A 23,948-nucleotide genomic window follows, 5' to 3' on the forward strand; every position below is an offset into this window, starting at 1 on the left:
CCTGGAGGTACCCAGCCAACCACTGTCTCCTAGGGTGGCCCGAAACAGATGGGACCATTTGTCTCCCTTCAGCCTGAAGAAACTCCCAGTTAAGCTGGGATGAGGGGTAAGGTGGGTGAGATGGGCACAGCCTTTCAGGGAGGGACCAACCCATCAGCCAACACCCAGAGGCAAACTCTACCACCTCCCCACAGCCTCCCCGGCCGACATCTTGAGAATTCACCAGGATGGTCAAAAAAACCCCAAGGGAGAGCGTGATGGAAAGGCGGCCATCAGCAAGGGGCCTGGGCCAATGCCAGTGCTGGTGGGAGCAGCGTGAGTCGTCGGTATGGACCTCAGCCACCTGCCCTGAGGGCTGACGGGTGTATGTGAGAAATGGCTGGAAAAAAAGGACAATTCCTCTGCCCCAAATATAAACTCCAGCTGCCTGAAGCCAGAGACAAGAGTTATGTGAGTCTCAGCTCTCTGAAACCCTGGGGGGTGGTGGGCTTCCAGCACCAGATACAGGTCATCCGGGCTCCTCTCCTCCGGTCACTCAATACAACCAGAAGGAAGGGGAAGGAGTACTGAGCAGACAGAAAACATTACGTATTTTTTCCTCTCATAATTCAGAAGAACAACATCCACATTTCATCCTGGAAGTAGCTGCACTTTGAGGATTCTTGTGTCTGAGACCTAATTTGTAAAGTGCCTAGGGATCCCTTAGGGTATAAAAAGCATTATAAGGTCATTATTAAGACGGACACATTATATTTCACATCTCAGTTCCACACAAGTGGAAAAAAAAGGCCAAGATCTAACTCTCGGATGAGAGGACAAAACCATGAAACACAAGACCCATCCAGTGAAGGGCTAAAAACGGGACGTGGCTTCCTACGTGCCGAGTCCTCCACCAGAGCGGCCGCTCCAGGTCTCCTGCTTTGCCCACTGCTCAGCCACGCCACAGCAGTGAGAGTAAAGAGCAGCAAACCTTTTTTTTTTTAATAAAAGCCACAATCTCTGGCCAGAGTGGTCCCTCTCAGCTCTCCCTGGGCTCATTTTGCACATCTGGGGTGGGATCCAGCGCTCCATTACCGCATCAGAACGCAGAATGCAATCTGTCGCAGCCAGACCACAACCCACGCACGGGGCTGCCCGTGGTCCCGCCGGTTCCTCCAGCTGCCAGCACAGATAATTTAGAGAAAAACAGGCTTTCTCAAGCCTTTCACCAGTACTTAGACCAGCAGCACCTCCGGTTTATCCTGCCACAGACCGGGAAGCTCCTTTGGAACCCTTGGCATGTCCGTGGCTAGATGAGAAGCTGTTTCCCCAGGGGAGCGAGTGAAGCCATGTGTTTCAGGTTGAACCTCACGCCTGCCTGTCTCCCACCCACACGGCGCACACGACTGCTGGCGTAATTTCTCTCGCACACACAGCATCTATGTACTCGGCAGAGCCCATACATCACCCGGCTGTTGATCTGCTGGAGGAGACACGACCTGCACCCACAACGAGGGTGCAAAGGAGACAGGGCAGGAACGCAGAACCTCTTTGGCCATTTCTGCAGGGAGAGAAAGGGGCTGAGGCAGCCGGACACCCCGGGCCTTGGGCTGAGGGCTGCTCCTGCAGCAGGGAACACGCAGCACCCCAACATGGGGGCAGCTCATGGGCAAAGGGGCCCGAATGCTTCACCATCAAGGATATCCGACTTCTGAGATACCAGAACTGCTGGTGCTGGTGGAGGTACCACGTGGCAGTTGGAGCTTGGCATGGAATTAGATTTTCATGGAAACCTGATGGGTTTCTCCCTGAGCCGTTTCAAAATGAATGCAATCCCCAAGGCCACCAGGCCTGCCCTTCCAATTCTCACTGCTAAACCCCTGATCAGACCCAGTGAAATAAAAACAGACCCTGTTTCTAGGGTGAGAAATCACCTATCCTCCCCTCCAGACCGCAGATATTTAGTGACTCTTTAGACCAGAGCAGGGTCCATCTGAAATCCCTTCTATGCCTTCCCTTCTTCTTGCCTTCTATTCCCTATTTCCTTCTATACCTTCCGCAGTAGACTCCAACTTTTTGTCCTGGCTTTCAAAGGCCAGGCACTGCTTAACTCATCACCTTCCTCTGGGCCAACAACAGCCTCAGCAGACACAGTATCATCTTCTTATACCATAGCTCACAGCCCTTATACCACAGCCTTCCCCTCCTGCTGCCATGCAGGGTGTTCTTCTCTCTCAGATGTTGTTCCTCTATGCAGCAAGGACAACACTTGGTGGTCCATAAAGAACCATGGCTACAGTAACCCATGAGAAGAATACAAGAAAGAGAAAACTCTAAAGAGCATCGCTGAGTTCCTGGGAGTAACAGCAGCGCAAGCCTCAGGCCTTGGGCCTTCAAAGGGCTGGGGAGGTGAGAACTTTTCATGAGACAAAGTGAAGCAGTCGAGAAGGTGGCTGAGCACTACCTGTGTGTTGTCTTCATCTCCCTGAGCATGGATGGTGTAGGAACGACCACCGTTCTTCAAGGTCTCCGTGACAATGCGCACTTCCACCCCTGGAAGCGGGGTGCCCACAGAACCTACGAAGGAAACCAAGACTGAAACAGTGGACAGCCTCTGAGAAACAACAACATCAAGGATGCAAAAGAGCAGCTGCTCGTCTATCAGTGGCATCTGCAGACTGTGCTGGCACTAAAGAACTTCCTAGCAGGGGGTTACCCTTCAGGAAGGCTTCGATCACATCGTACGTCTGCATGCAAATGTCACTGCGGTGCAATACGCCGTTGTTCACTGAGCAGGTAGCATTGGAAATGCCTAGGAAAACAAATGTGTCTCCAGCCCTGAACAGTCTCCCTTGGCCAGTCTTTGAAGACACCAGCACAGTTTCGGAGCTCAGTAACGAAGCTGTCTTTAAAAAAAAAAAAAAAGCGCCATGAAACCTACACAAAGATGCAAAAAGAAAGAGCACAATGATTACTGCAGTGGCTCACTGCTTCGCTATAGCCTGGACCTGACTGAGAAGGCAAAGGCTTAACAGTGTGAGAATTGCAAGGGATTATCTCACTTTTATGAGACATCAATACACTGTATATAAAACAACATAGGAGAAAAGCAGAGATCAAAACCACACCGTTCTTCCACAGCTTTCAATTTTCAAAGCCAGGGAATCTGACACAGTGTCACGAACAACTGTTATTAAGCTCCAAGATGGTTCTGCGACCCAGAGCTCCCCAACCTGCAGCATTCCCAGCCCTCGCTCTGGTGCATGCTCTTGTTGGTGAGCACCTGAAAGCCCAGAAGAAAGGGCAGCTTTGTTCCCATGACCTCTGTCTGATGGGGGGACTCCAGGTTTCGCAGGACTCGTGGGCATCTGCTGGCTCAGCAGGTTTGCTCTGCATCTCAACGGCACGAGACGGCTCTTGCTGCAAGCTGAGGCCCCTGACATCCATCCTCTGTGAGGGGGGAGAGGGACATCAGCACACAGCAACCTGTGGCTCAGGAGGACTGGACAGGTCTGAGCTTAAATGGGTAAGTGTACTCGTTATTTTAAGAGATGATCAATTTTTCCCCCTGGAGAGCCTCCAGTTGGTGATGCTTCTTAGCTCTGCTAGGATCAGCTCGACATTGGAAAGTCCTTGGAGCAGGGTGTGCAGGACCTGGAGCTCAGCGCTGCCTTCCCCTTGTCATCTGTATTTCAGGCATTTGCGTTCAAGTGGCATTTTCCCTATCCTGGTCTCATTCTCCTGTTCAAGCCCTGGAGGTCTGATATCTGTGACATCATGATTTTGTTTGCTACATTGGTCAGTTGCCATGGAAATAGATATGTCGTCGTAGCCCAGATTTATGGCATCCCCGCAGGATCAGCTAAGAGCAGATGGGCTATGAGGGAGTGAGATTTTATTGCAGCGAAGCTACCCGAACAATTAGCAAATCTGGCAAGAAATAAACAGAAAGCGACGTGGCGGTTCTGCGACGCGTGTCTGTTCAGCTTGAAATCGCCTTCGGCATTCAGGTCAGCCAACCCGCAGCCAGGTCCTTCTCTTACCACAAGCATCGCTTGGGCTGCGCTCGTCTCATGGCCGGACACTGCCAGGAGTCGGAGACAGAGGACTGTGGCAGGGTAAGGAGGGAGAAGCGTGAGCCAGGAGAAGTCACCAGAAGCGCCCGGAGGTGCCGTGTAGAGGTATTTATGTATTTTAAACAGTCTGGTACCTGCCATGGTAGACTCCAGGAGGACTCAAAGCAAGTTACAAGGCACGGAAAACATTCTTAAGTGTTGGCATGCCAAGTTTGCCAAAGCCACCTTCCAGACTTCCACGGGAACATTTTCTCCGGTGTGAAGAACACCTTGTGCGAACAGCCTCCAACCTGCTGCGAGACGTGGCAAGGGACGGCGGGCAGACACTGCAAAGTCAATCTTGCAAGCTCACGGAGGGAGCAGCAACCAGCGCAATGAAAAGCCATGGGCTCTCACGGACCTGCCACCTCTGGAAGCTTTCAAATCGAGATCAGATGGATGCCTTCCTGGAAGATGCTTCTTCCCTGTACGCAAGCTACTGACCTCAGTGGGGAAACGTAATGGACCGGTCCCTAGGCAGCAGGACCCAGTGATTAGTGCCCACTTCTACTCTCAGTCTTTGAGAACGAAATATCAAAGATCAGCACAGCGCTGTCAAACAAATCTGAACACACAAAGAAGGCAATGTGTCCCCCATACAGTGTTTCAGATCACAGTTACAAATACAGCTCCATCAATTTATTTCCTACTTGGCAAAAGTAAAACCAAAACGTAAAATAAATCCCTCGTGGAGAGCTGTTTCCTTATATTTGGTCTGGAAAAGGCTTTCTGGTATTTAGGAAAAATGACAAACTTGGACATCAACATCTGTAAAGGCTGAAAATTCTCACCACATCGATTAGAGCTACACGAACCTGACAGTATTAATAAAATTCATGCAAAAACAATGACTAGATCTTCTCCAGCCCCTCCGCCGTGTCAAGATACATGCTGTGCCGACTCCAACAGGTCAGCAGAGGTTGAGCCCATTCCCAAAGGAACAGCACTGGAGGTCCTGGCTTCACCGAGACGGCAATCGGGGGTGATCAGAAGGGGGTCGACACTCAGCACTGGTTTCCTTTTGTCCCCAGCCATAATCCCCAGGGGAAACTGGAGAGAAATCCCTGCTCCTTCCCCTCTCGCTCCCTCCCAGCTCTCTCCAATTTGCAGGCTCCTGAACGTTAAGAAATGCTGGCAAAACGCCCGCGGTGTCAGCTCAGCCGGCATCAGCCAGGCTGCAGTCAGGAAGGAGTGACACTATTATTCTTTCACCGGTTCTCCTCCGTTTAAAAAAGTTGTCAGCTCTTCCCAGATAAATTTAATTGGCCCTGCGGTCTGTGTCCTTCGGTATCTGGGGACCTCGATGCTGTTATGTGCGGTGGTGTCCTGGGAGAATTGAAACAGGCCAACGATAAGGCACTCAACGATCTCACTGTCAACAATACATGGAGTCCCCGCTGTAGGAGCTATTAGCCGCCTCTGATCTAAACCTCCAATTAAAGTGGTGATTAGGCCCAGTGAGGCATTCTCCGTCCATGAATTATTCATCTCCCTTCACAGTAACAGCACCGGGGGGGATTAGAATGAGAGCTGGTGAAAACAGAGGCATTTTAAGCAGGGTTTTAACCATATACAAGCAAACATTTATCTTTCAAATCTTTCATCTTTTCTTCTTCTGGAAATTAAAGCCTTCCCCTCCGCCCCTGCCCCTTCAGACCTGTGCTGAGGGTGGAGAGTGGTGCCACACTGCCAGAGACACGGGTGGTGACACGGGCAGGCTCCGAGGACTCGACCCTTCCCCAGCCCCAGCAAGCGGGTGGAAGCAAGGGAAGCCCCAGGACCTCTCCTCAGAGACTCACAAAGCAGTAGAGAAGGACGTGCGCTGCTCCCACTCCAGGAGAAATCCCCTGGCAAGTGTGAGGGTCCTTGGACTTACCCACGGGGTAAAGTGCCACGCTCGCGGCACTCCTTTTTCAAAATAAAGCTAGCAATCGCTTCGGCCAGCGTGCGGGTCTGTGGTCACCGCTGCCTAGCATCTGCGCCTGTAACACCGGTGCCGTCTGAGGTCTTTTCTCGGGATGCTTCACTCCTCCTCCTGCCCAGCCTCTGTTCCCAGCCCATCGCTGCATCCGACTCTCAGGTGACTCTCTCGCACTGGATGCTCTGTGGTACCTGGTCACCCTACATCCCAGCCTCTAATGGGGTACCATATCAGAAGCTTTTTCACAGCTCCAGTAAACTATGCCTCAGCTTCATCCATCTGCTTCCCAACTGACACTTCCTGAAATAAATTAATCAAGCCTATTCAATTATAGTCTTCCTTCTGTAAGGTCCACACCTTTGTGAGATGCTTCTCTCCCCGCTCTGGGCTGCAGCGGGCCCCCGGACGGTGGCTGGAGTGGCGGTCAGCCAGCCTTCATCCCCAGCCCCTCCGCTTGTAGCTGCACGAGAGGATTTGTCCGCCGCTGCCCTGCAGACCCCGGTACCCTTAGGGACCCTGCCCCAGCTCTGGAGTGGGCGCTGCCCTTGTGGGTGCCAGCATCTCTCTTGCCCGTGTTACTTTCAGTCTTACTTCCTTTCTCCTTTTGTCTCCTGGGGAATTTCTAGAGCCTCCACTCGTTTCCCCTCCTGCAGATGGATGAAAAGTAAATATAACCAGGCCACAGGGACGTTCTAATGATCTCCGCACCGTCACCCTGCGGCGTGGGGCTCACGGAGCACTCGAGTTCGTTCAGGTGGGAATCTTGTTTCCCTACCTGCGGGGATGGGGCCTCCGGAGGAAGGGAAGACTGGTTGAGCTGGGGTCAGGGAATGACAGTTACTCTGCAAAAATAAACGAGAGTTTGTATTTCACACTGCCCCTGAGCTGTTCTCAGGTTGAAGAGCCAGTGCAGGGCAGCTGTGGCTTCTCCCCTCCCTGTGCGATCCCTGCAGGGGCACGGTTTCTGCATCCCGTGGGACTGGGGTGCTGTGGGAAGCCACGATGTCCAGGGCAGCCCCCCTGGGTAACACCCGTCCCCCAAGACACCAGAGACCAAGACGATGCATACGGTGCACGTGGGGAGGAGGAGGCGGTGCAGTGGTGGGCTGGGTGGCTCGGCAGACAGATGGCCACGTTCTTAACCAAAGGGAGGGCGGGGACATTTTATATTTTTAATGTTTCAGACCAATTTATTTCTAGGTTACACAAAGTACAGATATTGAGAGGAATCACAACGCGTAGCTAAGAGAAGTGAGGGACGACAAGGAGAGAACAGAACCAGAGGGTACAACGAGGTGTGACAATTTCTAATTCCTGAAGAGTCAAGACACTCGCACTAAAATAAGAGTGAGCAGACATCCTATTTTAAGTGTTCAGTACTGATCGGTTGGACAAGAACTGCTGTGTGCAGAACCTTGTGTCAACACCCCACATAAATGCAACTCCATAGAGCAGGAGCTGAAGATGCAGCCCCATCACAGTGCGCGAACTTGCTAGGACTTTGGAAATAATAAAGCATCGATATGGGCCCTGACTCCAGGACAGAGCCAGCCTGGCTGGTCAGGTCAGCTGCACCACGGCGAGCTCTGCACACACAGCTTTGCCAAGCCACCGTGGTCAGTGATCCCAGGGAAACCCACCAGCCACTTCCCACACACCCATGTACCCTCCCGGCTTCCCAATGCCAATTCCCCTCCCAGCATCATTGTTCCTACCGTAGCCTGCTCCTCAATCATGACAAACGGCGATTAGGTGTATATTCTCTGTGATGAGAAAACCCAAGAACACTTCACAACCGAACGCCTCCAAACAGCGTGCACCCTCTAGAGACTCCTACCTGGGACACGGACTCCATGCAAAGGGTTAGAAAGCGCCATCCCAATCTCAGTCATCCCATACCTCTCCAGCAACGTGTGCCCAGTGATGCTCTTCCACTTCTCCAGGACAGGCACAGGCAGGGCTGCCGAGCCTGACACCATTAATCTGCACAAGGAAACCCCACGTAAGAAAGTATCCACGATCACCTTTGCGCCGGGGAATTTGCAGTCTAACACAGGGCTGCATAAAGCCTGCTCCTACGTAAAACCTTAAGACAGAAGCCCCAAAAGCCTTTTAACCAGTACCAAAGCTGTTCCTCGCATATAGAAGATTCTCTGTCTGATATGGGCTTTAAGTTAAGCTAGGACAGCCTCCTAAAAGAGATCCTGCCGTACAAGTCTGGGTTGCAGGACCAAGTCCTCAGTCTCGCGTTATGTAGGGTGACACTTATAATGAGCATGCAGGCCCCTTCTGGCTTTACCATGCAAGAGTGGCTCATAATTAAATAACGTCACCCTCGTTCTTGTCAAGGAGACACTAAAGCACAACAACCGGCACTGCCAAGAGGTGATGCTGGAAAGAAAACTTGGCAGATCCACCGTGGAGATAGCCACCCACCTGCAGCCCCTGCCCAGAGGGACACCGCTCACCTACCTGATGTTCTCCTGGCAAAAGGCACGCACGAAATCCTGGACTTGCGGCTTAGAGAAGTGCTTGTCATAATACTCTATCAGCTTGGCATAGATAGTGGGCACTGCCATGAAGACGCTGATACGGGGAGCTTGGGAGTTCAGTAACTTCTTCCAAACCTAGAAAGGAAGGGAACATACACCTATAAAAACACACCTCAATGTAAAGTGTAGAGGGAAGCGATCCTCGGCACTGTCAATGCTAACTCCTCAGCACCTTTGAAGAGGTTCACAAGCGAGGGCTCTGCGAACAGCGAGCCCTGCCACTGCTCCTTCGTACGGCACAAGGGGAAACTGAGGTACAGGAGTGCAACAGGCTTGTCCAAAAGAAAGCCGCCCTGGGCTGGTCATAAACAGTCAAACCTCTGCTATCTAAGACTTCTGGAAAGTACAAATAAAGTACAGAAGTGTTGTGTGTACCTCATCCACATCCAGAACAACAGCTCCCAACCTTCATCATGCCCTTATTGCTTCAAGTACAATATTCAACTCTCTCATCTCACCAGTGGGTCACCCACCTGCTTTCACTCTAAATGAGCACAAGATGATGGAAGTGGCATTTTTTGGTACCGTCATGCCACAGCCAAGAATGTGCTCATGAAGCCGTAAGCTTGTGGCAGAAGTTGTTAATTCCCTTATCATGCACAGCTCTTCAAAGGCTGCACAAAGCCACCGGCTTTTCAAAGCATGGGAGCTCTTCTTTGGAAAGACACTAAGCCACATCCGAAGAACACGATACACAGGTAGGAGCCCACAGTCTCGAACCTTGCAGGGAGAAACGCTTTTAAGACAGATGGCAGAGCTGGGAAGAGAGAGACCACACACTGGAACTGGGAGTGAGCCTCCACTGCTACGGAAAGAGTCATCTTCTGGTGAGCCAGCTCAGATCAGCCATCAGAAACCGCAGGTACAACAGCTGCAGCCAGGAGGACCGCTACACCAACTGCACTCTTCCCGAGGGGAACGGTCCCTGCAGGACAGAGGATCTTCAGCTGGAACTCCCGCTAACCTGTGGGAACTACAAATGGGGACAAATTCCAGGAGCCGGCTCTGCTGGAGTGGGGGGATGAAGACAAAGTGACCCCCGGCTGCGCAGCCCCACCTGGGAGCAGGCAGCAATGGGTAGGAGCCATAAATATCGCAATTGGGCCCATTCCTTCCACACCTCGCCACTCTTCCCCCTAGGTAAGCTCTTCCCAAGACAGGAACGATCTGAAGCCATCAATAAATAAAAGGCTACTGTGACGGCCGCCTCTTTCCTTTCGCTCTGGTCCCTGCCCTGTTGTTGACAAATGTATTTCCTAACAGCTCCTGACAACGTGCGCCGCCTCTCCCCTCCCTGCCCACGCACGCTCAGCTGCACACAGGCGCGTGCGACGGCAAGAAAAAGCAGGAATTGATTGAAGGTGAACAAGTGATTCTCCTTCATGCTGTCACTCTGCCCCCTTCCCCTCCATCCTGCTTGCTCGGGCTCCATTTCATTACTTTCTACTTCGCTGCGCCGGCATCGCCTCCCCCCGTGTCTCTCACTCCACTGCTTCAGAACAATCAACTCCTAAAAAAAAAAAAATCACCACCACCCTCCCCATGTTGTTATTCTTAACAGAGCAGGACACATCCAACAAAGGCACCGTCCCTCCGAACAGAAGGGAGTTAATGTTGCCTCCCAGCCCAGAGCTGGTCCTCGATGGGGCGAGACATATGCACAAGGTGGAAATCCCCCCGGACACCTCGGGAGCTGGGACATGAGCGCTGCAAGATCTCCTCGGCATCAGGGAAAGCAGAGGAGGAACACAACTTGCCTGGACCGATGGATGACCTGTCCGGAGAGGGAACATCGTATTCCCTTGCAGAAACCCCATCCACCAGCATAATCCCCTAAAACACGCCGGAAAAGGCAAAATTGCATTTAGAAGGATCTAACCCCTACCATACTCCTCCCAGTCTCTTTCCCCAAAGATCTTTATCTCTTCAGTCCCTCAGTATCTTTCGCATTCGAGGCAGGAGGATGGAGAAGGACCTCTCCCAAGCCAGGGGCTGAAGGCAGGGACCTGCTCTCCTCAGCCTGCTGCTCCCGAGAGCCCTTGCCTCGGGCAGGGAGGGAGACGCGTGACGGCGAGCGGGGATCAGGACCGTGCCGAAAGAATTGAAGGGAGACAGATGTTCAGGGCTGTTCGATCCTTGCTGTGTCTTGCATTTTTTTTGCCTTCACAAGTCCAGCGCAGCTGTGGGGAGCACAGGCAGACTTCCAGTCTGGCCATGCAGCAGAGTCATTTTCACATGGATTCGGATTTGAAAAAAAAAAAAAGCCCAAACCATCACGCCAAGACAGAGCAGATCTCTCTTGCACCCCACAGTCCCCTGTCCTCACACACCTGCTCAACTCCCACCCTGGATAAAATCCTCCCTCCCACCACTCCAGCCACGGGAGCAGTTTTTTCTGTGTCAGTCCGACTCGCCCCAGCAACAGTCCCTTCCTGAAGATAAGCAGCTGCCTTTGGATTTGTGCCACCAGCTGCCGGGGCGATCTGCTGACAGCCAAACATTTCCACCTGCTCTGCTCCCGCTCAGCCAAATCTGGATCCTACCCATGTGTTTTAACGGTACTAAGCACCGAGCTGTGGTACAAAGCTGGCAGCCCCCAGCCCTTCACAGACCCCGAGCTGTCCGGAGGGCTTGTCGCTGCCCAGCCAGCTGTAACCGCTATTTCCAACTATAACTTCACGGTTTGAGAGAAGGATCTGGGAAAGTCTCATTACCTGGGACTAATCAATCAATCCCGGGGCTTGGACAGGCTCGTAGCAAGAGGCCAGCTTTGCTCTTCCAGCGCACGGCATCCTCTGACACCGTCAGGCTTAGAGCAGCACAATCGATCTCCCCCTCTGTTATCCCATGTGTCACCGTCACTACATCCATTACCTGTGGACAGGGTATTGGCAGCCCATCATTTCATTTTATTTTGCTCACCTGATACCTCAGGACTCCAAGTGCTTTTAAAAAGCCATGGATTCTGGAGGCAAACACGGCACTGCGTGCCAGGGCTGCCGGACTTTGCACCGCGCGCTCACCGGACACAAGGGAAGCAGCAGTCTTCCAATGGAATATGTTCAGGAGATGGACCAAGATCCCTTTTAAGATAAACAAGAGCTAGAAACAAAAAGTTTCTAACTGCGAGAAAGCAAGAGTGGGAACAGCTTCCTGTCGGCAGGAAGGGCAGGGAAAACCGAGGGCAGGCTTACAGCACAGGGCTGCCTGAGCCAGCAAAGAACTGGGAGACCTTCTGTTCCCGAGAGCCTTCCCATCAGCCTGACATTCCTGATTTTCTTCCCTTCCCACTCCACAAAAGCATATCTGGGCAATTCCATGCGCTGGCCAGTGGGATTTTGCCATCAGTAAATTTAAAAAAAAAAAAAAAAAAGGAGAAAATTACACCAGTGGGTACAAACCAAGCCCAGCTGTAAGATTTTTCCCATGTATTTCTTCCAGCACACAGCTGGCATGAGGGTGAACAAGGATGGAGGAACACGCAAGCTGCTCCAAGAGTTGGTCATTCCATACAGCAACCTTCCCAACCGGCCTCCAGATCTGCTAAGATCACCTGAAGCAAGAGATGCAAGCACAGAGCAGAAAAGGCAATAACTTTTGTTTTCCTTTACAGAGGCCTCACCTTCAGAGGGAGATGCCATAAACTAGACAGAAAACGCCAAATCTACCAACATCTGGGCATCTTCTAATGCAAAAAAAAAGAAGAGAAGGTGGCAACAACCATTTGTAGGCTCAACCTTGCAAGACTTTGCCTGATACAGGACTCCCAAAAGCAGCCAGAAGAGATGCAGGTAAAAATGTCTACAAGCTGAAAAGGAAGCAAATATCAGCATGGATTTTCCCATCAGACCGCAAACGGATAATAGACAGCCCGTGCTGCTGCCCCTATTGACAGATACAACAGCTCCCCTCTTCTATAAAATTATTGTATCATTTTCAGTTGTCACTGAAGTTTTTTTAAACCTTTTCAAAACTAACAATACCCCTAATGCAAGGTTAAATCATCCCTTTACTTCCCTTTTGATCGGGCAGATGGGTTTGCGTTTTGCATCAATCGCTGCCACGCGGGTAGCACTGTCGGCGAGGAAAAAGGCTGCCTGCAATTTTCAGTGGCTGTGAGAGCGACAGGCAACACCACAGCTGCAACCAAACCAGCTCCTGGTTTGGCCAGACCCTGTGCCGAACACCGAGGACAGAAGGCTCCCGTAACTCTCCGGTAGCACCGAAGGGACAGCAGCCGCATCCGACACCGGTTCATCCCCGACAAAGGCAGACAGGCACGGTGTGAGATGGGAGAGCATCAAAGGGAGCTCTGCTCTCTCGTAAGGACCAAGCCACAAACACTTCGTGAGCAATACGCAGAGAGAAACATTCTCCTCTTCAAAGGGAAACTGGGCCCTTGGTGGCTTCATCTCGTCTTTGTTATAACCCCAAACTGTTTGCGCTCTGCACGACTCTGTTTTTAATCATTTATTCATCAGTGCAGTTTGATGGCCCCTCTGCATTCCAGGCTGAAGCTTTTAAACCCTTCCTATGCTGTAGGCGTACTGAAAGGAGCAAGTGCTTTCCCTGGGACCTGGTAATATAAGTAAATATGACAGGCTCTGGTTCCATTTTTTATATTTCCCCACACACATCAAAAGACATTACTCCGTAACAGATGCTGAGGACAGACGGCAAAATCTGGGGAAACGGGAAGAAAAACTCTTAACTTTTTTAAGCCAGGTCTGTGAGAAGTGATCAAACATAATCCATTCACTAGCGACCTGCTCCTCCCTCCACCAACTCCTCTTTGAGTCTGAAAGAAAATTACTCCTCCAAAGCCTCTCACTAACAGATGAAAAGACAATTGCCTTTCTCCAGCTGAAACCGGATGGAAGATGCAATCCCCAGCACACTACCAGCAGTGTCTTAGGGGTGCCTGGTTACTGGAGATCAGACCCCTCTGCTTGGATTTGCTTTTCTTTTAAAAATAAACTAAAAGAGCTGTCCAGAGTGACGTTTGCAGAAGTGACAGATCCAGGGGAGAGGCTCGCTGCAGTGCACATTTCTCCTTCCCGGAGGCAACCGTGCCTGCCGAGCCATAGATCTCCCCGCACAGCCCAGCCAAGGTATGAAGCATCAGCGCCCAGCCTCAGCCCAGCCTGGCTCGCAGAGATAACAGCGGCGGCAAGGACAAACGTTTGCTCGCAGAGGCAGCACAGGCTGGCCGTCTTCACGAGGAAGCCAGGGGTGTAGCCATACGACGCAGCAGCAACCCCGGAGCAACACCTCACACGCAACCTTGACGAGCATTAGGTCTGCAGCACCCTCCCACCACGGGAAAAAGTTGCCACGGGTGACAGCACGCTCACAGCACGTCAGGGGAAGCTAGTTCCAAATGACACACTAGCTTTGGGCACTCATCGTTCCCATTTCCCTCAAAAGGAGGGTCCAAATAAGATTCACGATTTTGATGTCTTTGTATGTGACATTGTAAAACTGGGCATGATTTTTAGAGGGCTTGATCCTCGGAGGCACCTTAAGTCAGACATGCAGCAACACTGGCACCAAAACAACAGCTCCTTTTGGAACTTTAGGGCAGTAAATCTGCATCGCGGCATATTTATAACGGAAGCAGTTGCAGGGCACAGACAGTGTTGTGATTCTGCAGGCAGTGCACCACAGCTCGAAACCTGCCCAGCAGAGCCAAGTGGGCAGCACACACCACAACTAGGTCACACGGAGTTGAGATTTCTATAAGCTTTCCCCATTACTCAGAGCAAGCTTTTCCTTCATGTTTTTGAATACTTTTATTTCCCCACTCTGCACTTAAGACTGAAAGACCTCCTGGGATCTGAACTCGTGTAGATCAGTGTGAAGAGCTGACAGGGAGCTTTTTGCTATTAGAACATCTTTCCCTTAAGGTGAGATCAGAGGCGGTCCACAGCAAGGACAAGCTGTTCCCCACTGTTCAAACTCAAAGCAGATCCACTTTGGCCAAAAGCCTCAGCAGAGGATCCTGCAAAGCAGACACTGACCTCGCAACTCATTCCGGAAGGCTCCTGTCCGCAGGGTGTCCGGAGCAGCCAGGTCCCGGAATGGGGCTGTCAAGGTGCGACTGTCACGGCAAGAGCACCAGCACGGAGGACGCCCGACTTCCCCTGGGTCTGTCTCTCCAGACTTGCTGACATTTCCATCGAGTAACAGTCACAACCCGGGCTGTTCTCAGCCTTAGCAGCCGTCACTGAATTGATGCGGGGAAGGGAGAGGGAGTCACCAGGCAATGGATGCTCTAGCGTCTGCTTGGTGCAAACCCCGATGCTCACAAAGGCCTTCAAAAAGCACTTGGTCATGGGCTTTCTCTGACGCCCAGTGAGGAGGATGCTCACCTTGCACTCCTTCCTTAAGCAGAGGCATTAATCTCTTCTCCTCTGGCGACCAATTTGCACAAAAACTGTACAAATCCAGCACCTTTAAAATTTCTACTCCTGCATAAGGAAGAAGGCAGGCATTTCAAACAGGTTCAGAAGCAGCTGAGAAATGCTGGCTGCCTGCAAACAGGAACAGTGCAGCTGGAGAAGTTTACGATGGGAGGATCACATAGGAACACTTAGGCTGCAGCTTGCTCTGGCTCTGAAGGTTTCTGCCCTCCTAGTTCTCACCCTTCAAGAAAAAAAATAACAACATCACGGCCACCCTTGTCCCACACAGCTGCTGGGAGGAACACACTTTCCTGCTCACTGCTGTTCTCCACGTTCACGTGCCCACAGCAGCGCTGAAACGTCTCCCCCCCGCAGTCAGCACTGCCGCTCCCCAGCACCAGAAGCACAGGCAGAAGTGCTGGGTGCTGCTCCCACCATCTCCAGGCAGGAGTGCAGGCAGCTCCCCGTGAGGACACGCTGCACCCCAAGGAGTACACGCACCAGAGGACTTAGCATGTCACGTACAAGTAGACTGTAATGCTGGAAATTAAGGGTTCATTTATAAACCCTTTATTAATAAATGATTAATAGACACAGCCATATTTTTTAATAACTTACAATAAAAAGATGCTATGAAAAGCTTAAGCAAGACGGTCTTAACAGATGGTGCTATAAAGTGAATTATAACATGTACAGTAGCTAGTGCAAAGTAATAGATGTCCTCATTTAATAAAAAGAATCTGATTTTATGCAGCAACTTTCACGCTTGAGGCATCTCAATACACTTTAATTAGCCCTTGTGGCCTCAGCACTAGCTTGCATGCAGCCACGGACATCAGATGCTGTTTTAGTAAGAGAGTGGATGTTGGTCAGGACACTGGGGTTACTTCACAGTCTTGATTTTGAACCTCTCCTTGGACAGCTACCAAAAGCAGACGGAAGGGTCTGAAAGATGCCACCTCCTAACACTGCACTGCAGGGAACAACAAGCAAGCCTTCGTCTGGGGCTTGCAACATCTTCTAACTAAGAAAAAAAAGAACATTATTACCACCACTGAAACCAGACTGGCATCTGTATCCATGACTAAGGCACACCACAAATTATGTAATTTAATAAACACTGTAATAATAAAGTATTTATTTTGTATAATGAAGTGTTAGTGATTAGAAACCAAACACACATTGGGTATGCTGCTGCGGTTTCTCTTGAACCCTTGCCAGTATCACTCAAGGCTAAATATGTCTGCAGCAGGTTGAGAGTAAGTTCCTAGCCTTGTTTTCATCAGCCTGTCAAGTGTTTTAGCTGCCATTCGAGTTTCTTTATATCACACTATAATTGGCTGCTTTCTCAAGGTGTAGCAAAGGAAGAAAGCACACAGCAAAACTTGGGCTCCTTTTGCAAAATCCTCCACTGAAACTCCACTGCTTTTCTGAAAGCTGATTTCAGTAGCAAAGGGCATTTTGTAAACAGCTGGTGAAAATAGACTGGAACTGAAAGGCAGCTTGCATTAAACTCCACAAGAAAGCCTTATTTACCCTCATGTGCTTTCTTTCTAGTGTCGATCAAACCACTTTCAGCTCCCAGGGGAGGCCCTCGGAAAAATAAAGGGAATAAAAAAATAGAAGAGCAAATGACGTCCTTCAGAGCCCGAATGCACCTGAGAGCCCTCAGAACAGTGCTTGCTGCGGCAGGCACACTTGCCAAGCCGACCTCCCTGCCCAAGTTCAAGCTCCAGGGTCAAGCAGACGCCTCCAGCACTGTCCCCGCTTGCCCTCGGTTGTCAAATCTGGGGGAGAGCTTTGATCAGAGAAGGCAGGCGGGGTGTCCCGTTCCACTCCCCCCCCCGCCCCTGAACCCATCCTTCAACGTCAGCTCATTGATTTGCAGATGTCAGGAGACAGCAGAGAAAAATCACAAGGGTACAAGGGACAATCAATCACCGGTGGCACAGGACGCGGAGAAACGCGCCCTCCAGAGGGCTTGGCTTTGCTTCCAGGCTACCAGCATGCTCTTTTGCCGCCTCGCCAGCATCACCAGCACGCTCCGAGCTCCAGCTTTGGTGGGGCACACGTCCCTACTGCACCCTGAGCTTTTGGGGTGACACCCTAAAGATGGGGGAAGACAATTTGACAGTGACCATCGAGGAGAGAGCACTGGCTACAGTTGCCAGGGGACCTTCCTGCCACCTTCGACCACAGCATCCTACCTATTTACTCTGGAAATGCGAATGCAGAGCTGTCCCCCTGGGATTCTGGGGCTGTTCCCTCCCAAAAGATCAGTTATCAGGCAGCAAGAGGGTGCTCAGGTGTCAGGGCCATCTTGAAACAAGAGAGGAAGCATGCATTTTCTGTGGTTGCTTCTGAGAAGCAGAAATAAGCAACAAAGAATCACACAGTCCTGCAGTTGCTCAGAGCAGAGCCTGGGCTCACCCTTGCCTGGAGGTAGCAGAGCCAAAGGCTTCTGGGCGTATCCCACACCTTTGCACTTTGTCCTTTCAGTGTGACAAGCCTGCCCAGCATCTGAACAAATATGATCAGGGAAAGCAGCCTGTTTAGTTACAAAGCACAGGCTTGACAGGCTCTTCCCACTTTCCCACAGAGTTCTGTACCCACAAAGCACGTTTCCTTTCTGCTATGAGGTGGCAGCAGCACCTGAAAACCCAGTCTCTCCCTTAACAGTGACACTGCAGATTCCAACGTCTCTCACACCACCCACAATACTGGGAGACATAGATGAACGGTGCTGGATTCCAGGAGCCAGTAACTGTAGAAACTGTTCTACCTTGCTGTTGGTCGCCCTGGTTCTAGTGCCTTTTCTTCCTCTCTTTAGGTCGGCTGCCTGCCACTGCAGCAAGGAACAAAAGAAAAGCAGAGCACTGGGAATGGCGTTTCCTATCTCAGCTAGAAAACAACATTATAAGCACATCTCTAACTGCATTCACGTAAGGTTTCCCTCCTACTACCTTTCCTGTAAGAAGTTCGATTTGCAAACTCTCTCTCATATCGCTGAGTCTAAACGGACAGATCTGTTCACACTTGTTTCCCTGCACAGGAAGAGCAATATTTCCATGCAAGTGATGAGTACCAGTATTTCTCTTACCTGGGCTCCAACAAACTCTAAAGTCTGTGTTCTGTCATGTAATGCAATACAACACACTAAGGACACAGGATTGGAAGGAAAAATGCAAGCTACTAAAAATGCAGATGAGCAGCATAGCTTCAAGCAGCACACCGCTAATATGCAAGAGAAAAATCCAGTATTTCCACCTTTCCTGATACTAAAAAAATTAACAACCCTTATTCTGGGTGCAGATGATTGTAGCAGGTACGCAGAAGAGCCCACCTCCAGTCAGAGATCCTCAACATCATGAGGAGGAGCACTGTAGTGTTACAATTACATATGTCATGCTTAAACAAGTTGTAGCCTCCAGAAGAGCACGTTCATCCCAGACTGAATGTCCAACTAAAAGCATTTTTTAACAGACACTTTGTGAACCGCATGCAGCCACTGGCTGCAAAGAGGTTGGAATTCTTTAAGAACTTATTTACAAAGTTGTTCTAACTACAACGCATGGGGTCTTGCTGCAGAATTTCAAAGACAACACGCAGTCCCTCCAGGCTTACCATCTGTGCACTGAATTCGGGTAACATCACGCATGTTGCTCCCACCCAGAGAGGACAGAGGAGCTTATTGATCACCCCGTGGACATGATGTAAAGGCAGCACGTGCAGAATAACATCCTCCTTCTTCCACTCCCATTTTTCAACCAGCCCTGTGGTCTGCAGAAGAAAACACACAACCCAGCGTTAGGGCAGGAAGAAAGACTCTCACTGCTTGAAAAGCCCAAGGCATTCAGGCCCCAGATCCCCTGGGCACAGCTGGCAGTAGAAATTCAGACCTCCAGGAATGATGCCTGGGCACAAACATCTTTCCTTTAGGGTCAGCACAAGCAAAATTCCCACCACAACAGTAGAATACAAGAGGAACACCTTCTGCATCTTGCCTCTACGTGTCTTCATACATACTGGCAAAGTCCTTCCTCATTACTGAGAAATAGTCACCAGTGATTTTAAGCAGGGCCTACAGAACTATTAGCTTGCTGCTGCACATGCAGAGTTGGCAGAAATAGTAATCAAAAACCAAATTTTCCCAGAACTCTGTTCACATAATTTGGACATCGATGACATTGGGCTTTTAGCACCTGTAAGGGATAGTCAGTAGGAGCAGAAAAATCACTGTCTGATAAACAGAAAGTAGGCTTCATGTTAGCAAAAAAAAATTAGTACATCAAGCTTCTAAAATACTCTGCTATGAAGGGATAATTATCTAAAGCATTAGACCTCAGGCTTCTGGGTGAACAATGCCCTTCAGAGCCCAGCGTTAGCAACTGGAAAGATTATTTCAAGCCATCCAAAAATAAAAAAAAAAAGCATTTCAACAGTGGAATTTAGTCATGTCATTCACAACCCTCTTCCACAGGGCAGGGAGCAGGTTTTAGGCTTTCTGCAAGACAGCACAAGAGACGGTGACTGCTCAGGCCACCTCCCAAATGATCAGCATATTTGTAAGGGAACAAATTCTTTGCCCAATATAGCCAAGCCCTGGCTCTATCCATCAAGGCTTTCATACCACTCCCAATACTGCAGTCTCTAAGCACCCAGAACAACGTAAGCTCTCGGAGGCATCCGTAAGGCACGATGTATTCCCTGCCCTTTTTCCCTAATGGCATGAGTCTATCAGTTGCAGGCAGCGACAACCAACTGGTGAGGTAGTCAGCAGGCTCATTCAAACTTTTAATTCCTTTTGGCTCAGAGAGTTAATGGATTTTTTTGCCTTGGGGATATATAGCTGAATAATGCACAGGCTTCACGCAGTACTGTACTGGGCTGGGCTAAGTTATATTCCAATTAGGGGCAAAGATTCTCTCCTAGTCACAGTGAAGAAAGGCAAACTGCAAAGAAAGCAGTCTTTTTACAACAGGGCTCATCCCTTCTGCTTTCCAGAAAAGCAGGGAGAAGAGTCCATCTGCCCCTGGCTGCAGCTGCAGCACAGCAACACCAAAAGGACAAGGTTTAGAGCCTGCCTCAAACACTCTTCTGTATGTTCACCTTAAAAGTGTTCAGGACTTCTGAGATACAGTCCCACAGCTCTGCGCAGAAATTAAGTCATGGTAAGGCGTGTTGTGCTTTGGGGTTTGCAACCCCAAATTACCTCTGAAGGGCAAGGCCTCTAACTTGGCATGAGCTTTGCAAAGGGAAAGCAGCACTCACCACAGCTTGCACGTTCTCATGGGTGCTGAGGACACCTTTCGGTCTTCCTGTCGTCCCACTAGTGTAGATTATCATGGCTCCTCTGTCTTTCCATGAGGAGCAGGTTGTCAAGGGACCCTCTTCCACTGCTGCATGACTTGTGGATCCTTCACTATGAGACCTAAGAAGCGGCAGAACAGGGACTCCCAGCTTCTCGGCACTAGGGGTTATTTTCCCCACGTATTCCTCTGCTGCGATAACCAGAGCGCTCTGCGAATCCTGAATCACATACTCCAGTTCCTGTGCAGGGTGTTTCTTATAAAGGGGCACTGCTATGCCCCCACTCATCCAGGAAGCCCACTGGGCCACGACGTACGAGGCATCATTGGGACACAAAAATGAGATCCTCTCTTCCTTCAAGTCCCTGCTGGAGCACTCCAGAGCTCTACAGATCTCCTGAGACAAGCGCAGACTCTGGCTGAGAAGGTCCCTGTAAGTGTGCTCACCATTTTGGTCAACAATGGCGATTTTATCACCAAAAGCCAAAGCCCTAGTAAAGACAGGGGTAACGTCGCGGCTGTAGGTTGCCCATGCGGTTTGTAGACTCCTGTGGGGACAGCCAGCCCTCTTCTGCCCACGCAAACCCCATCTGCAAGGGTGCAAGTCCTGGACGAGGCATCGAAGCAGCCGGCTCACTTGGGGGAAGAGCAAGGAGACCAGCATCCTGACAGCACTGCTTGTTTTGAAGTGATTCTGCAGAAAGCAATTATAGGAACAGATAAGTATGTGCAGTAATTACCCAGGGGTTTATTCCCACAAAGGAAAAGTGGCAGCCTTCATTTGAATAATACCCACTGTATTATTAATGTTTATGCTTCAGACTGCTGCAACCCCAGTGTGCTAGGCCCTGCCCAGATAGAACAGGAGACAGAGACCCTTCTCTACACAGCCTCCACAACCCTAAAAACAGTCTAACAAAGCATGAAATAGATCTCGTCGCTCATCAATATTAGGACGCTAAACAGTGGCTACTTGAGGTGCCATTCTAACTCAGTGGGACTAGCATTTAAAGAAATTAAATAACTACAACAGTACCTAGCTCTCAGTTTGGAGCATTTTCCACCACTTTGGTAAACAGCTGCCTTGCTCTGTGCTTTGAGTTAGGCAGCACAGAGGTAGACACAAAATCCAAGCCTCCTAAGGTTTAGCCCAGTGGAGGACTGCTTCCTGCACAAGCTTTCCTTCAAGCAATAGCACATAAAAGTACAGGAAAGTGCCCAAACCCTCCCACCTGATGGGTCATCCCTCACAAAGACAGCTTCAGCTCAAAAGCTTTCTTACATGACAGACCAAGTGGTTTACAGCTCCCCAATAGCCACAGGCAGCAGGAGCCCTGCCCACGCCGAGCAGCTGGTTTTCCCAGCAAACAACAGCAGGGCAGTGCAGCCAGGCACACGCTGACCTGTGAGTTTGGTACGGCACTTCTAGAAGTACCAACCTGGCGGCATCCAGAGCCGGTCAGAGCATGAGGACAAGCTCAGTCATGGCACCAGGCTCCACCTGGGCAGCCAGAGCTCGATCTGAGCCCAGCCCAACCATCACCCCAGCCTGGCTGCTCTGCTGTAGCAAGAGCGGTAACATGATGCACAGGGGCATTTCAACAGAGAAAATTCTCCAAAAGGGAACAGGGAGGAGTACCAGCGCCCGTAAAGGCTTTACAGGAAGATCACAGGAATGTCGTGCATTCTGCCTTTGTGCTTAGACAGCATGATGACATCAACCTATCCGCTCACAGGAGAAGTTAGCAAAAAAGCTTTTGTGATAACTGGTGAAAACTACCAGAAGTTTGCTCTTTACCCGTCTTTTCATCATCCTTTCCCTCTTAAAGGGAAAGGCTCCTGTAACAGTATCGGACACTGCCTGGATCATCTCGCAGAAGCACCAGGGAAAAAGTTAACACACAGTGCAAAATTCTTAAGAACGTAATGGGGAGACAGGAGCCTTGGGGACTATGGGAACACTTCGCAGGGGAGATCGCTTGTACACCAAAGACAAGAGGAAAGAGCAATAAATTGAGAGGACTAAGGAGATGCCTCAGAAGAATCCTAACCCCCCTCTGCACAGAGCCTGGAGCTCTGGCTGGAAGCTCAGCAAGAACAAGCACCCTCTCCATACAGAGACCATCACTGATGCCAACAGAGGAGCAGAGAGGAAAGAACAGGGCTGTGGCCAAAGAGAAAGGAATTTACTGCAGGACCTATCTAATGGCTGCTATTAAACACCACCACTGAAGTATCCCCAAGAGATACTATGACAAGAGGAGACAGCCAAGGATGACAACTTTTCACTCTGTAAGAGTGTACATGACACTTCCTTGATGCTGGTAATAACGACTCAATTTTTTTTACAACATTTTTTACGAATGCCTATTAGTGGAGCAGCTCAACTCCAACAGCTTCCCAGCTCAGCCTCCCACCATGGGGAGGAGCTGAAACAAAACGGATCCAGAGAACCGGCAGCTATGCAGGGAAGAGCTGAACACGGCTTAACCCAGCTCAGGCTGCACAGACGGCAGCAAGTGTTTATTTTCGCTTAGATGTAGCTGTGAGCCCCACAGTCTCTCCCATCCACCTTCAGAGCATTTCTCCAGCCAGACATTGGCTTTGCAAGTATTTTCTTTTGCATACAGACCTCAATTTCTGCTTCTGCAAGAGAAACTTGTGATTTAGTGCGGAAACATCTGGGGGGGCAGAGATGCTTTAAACCCAGAGTGTGGTAACCATGTGCACTCATAACATATACCATCAGGATGGAAAAAAAACAAAACAGGTCACGACAAAGCTCGCATGACATCTTTCCATTTCTCTGTAGAGACTAAAATATAAAGAGGGAACACCATTCATAACCTAAACCAAACCACCTCCTCCTAACCCCCACCCAAGGCCAGCTCACTGGCAAGATGTTAATGCCCCAGACATTAAGAGGGGCATTAATTGGAAGCAACCATTTGCCAGGATTACGCCGTGCTCCAGGCCAGTGCAGCTAAGTGCACTTGGCGCACTCACTGTTCCTCGTACGGCTCCAGAGCAGGTGTTAGCTGCTGCTTCAGAACAACACCTTCCAAAAATTACATTATCCCCTTTTCACCACAGCGCCAGTCCAGATTTAATGGAACAATAAACAGCAGCACCTTTAGCCAGGCCCATGCATTTACGGGCTTCAGAGAACTACCACTGACTGTGTGTGCACAGACGTACAGACACTTGGGACAGGGCAAAGAAACACCGGGTGCTGTTTTCTTTACCCCACCAGTTGCTCAGGGATAACTGGTATCACCAACTCTGGCAGTGCATACCTGAACACAAAGTCTGTCACTGGGGACCGCGGGCAGGAGATCACAGCAGCGCAGCAGATGACTCTTTGCTGCTTTGAAGGAGAAGGCTCAACCCCCACCCTCCTATGGCTAAAGTAAGAAACGAAAGCGGCTGGGGAGCTCACACCAGCTCCTGGCACGTAAAAAACGGCCGCAGAGCGTGGCGGAGCTGGAAGCTGTGAGGCTGGAGCGCTGCAGGCCCCACACCCTGCACCTCTGACGAGAAGGACGGGCTTTATTCTTCTTTCACCCCGGACAGGCTCTCCACTCTCCAACTCTCTACCCCTCACCTTACTCACATCAAATCTTAGTGCAGCAGCAGGGAAACCTCTGGCCTCGTGATTTCCAAGCTAC

At 50.4% G+C, this 23,948-nt stretch overlaps 1 protein-coding gene across 1 annotated transcript in view; it reads right to left on the bottom strand.

Moving 5' to 3' along the window:
- Positions 1–20,944, bottom strand: part of ACSF3 (acyl-CoA synthetase family member 3) — a gene marked incomplete at its 3' end in the record, with an annotated part of 32,631 nt that extends 11,687 nt beyond the window's left edge. The window contains exons 1-5 of the mRNA XM_009703002.1: positions 20,243–20,944; positions 18,596–18,751; positions 8,488–8,642; positions 7,853–7,998; positions 2,444–2,556 (exon numbers count right to left, since the gene is read on the bottom strand). Coding sequence (XP_009701304.1) covers positions 2,444–2,556; positions 7,853–7,998; positions 8,488–8,642; positions 18,596–18,751; positions 20,243–20,944 — 1,272 coding nt within the window. The remainder of the gene's footprint in view (positions 1–2,443; positions 2,557–7,852; positions 7,999–8,487; positions 8,643–18,595; positions 18,752–20,242) is intronic.
- Between the last annotated feature and the right edge of the window lie 3,004 nt (positions 20,945–23,948).

This window comes from Cariama cristata, unplaced genomic scaffold, assembly GCF_000690535.1.
Source record: "Cariama cristata isolate BGI_N322 unplaced genomic scaffold, ASM69053v1 scaffold17736, whole genome shotgun sequence".
NCBI lineage: Eukaryota > Metazoa > Chordata > Aves > Cariamiformes > Cariamidae > Cariama > Cariama cristata.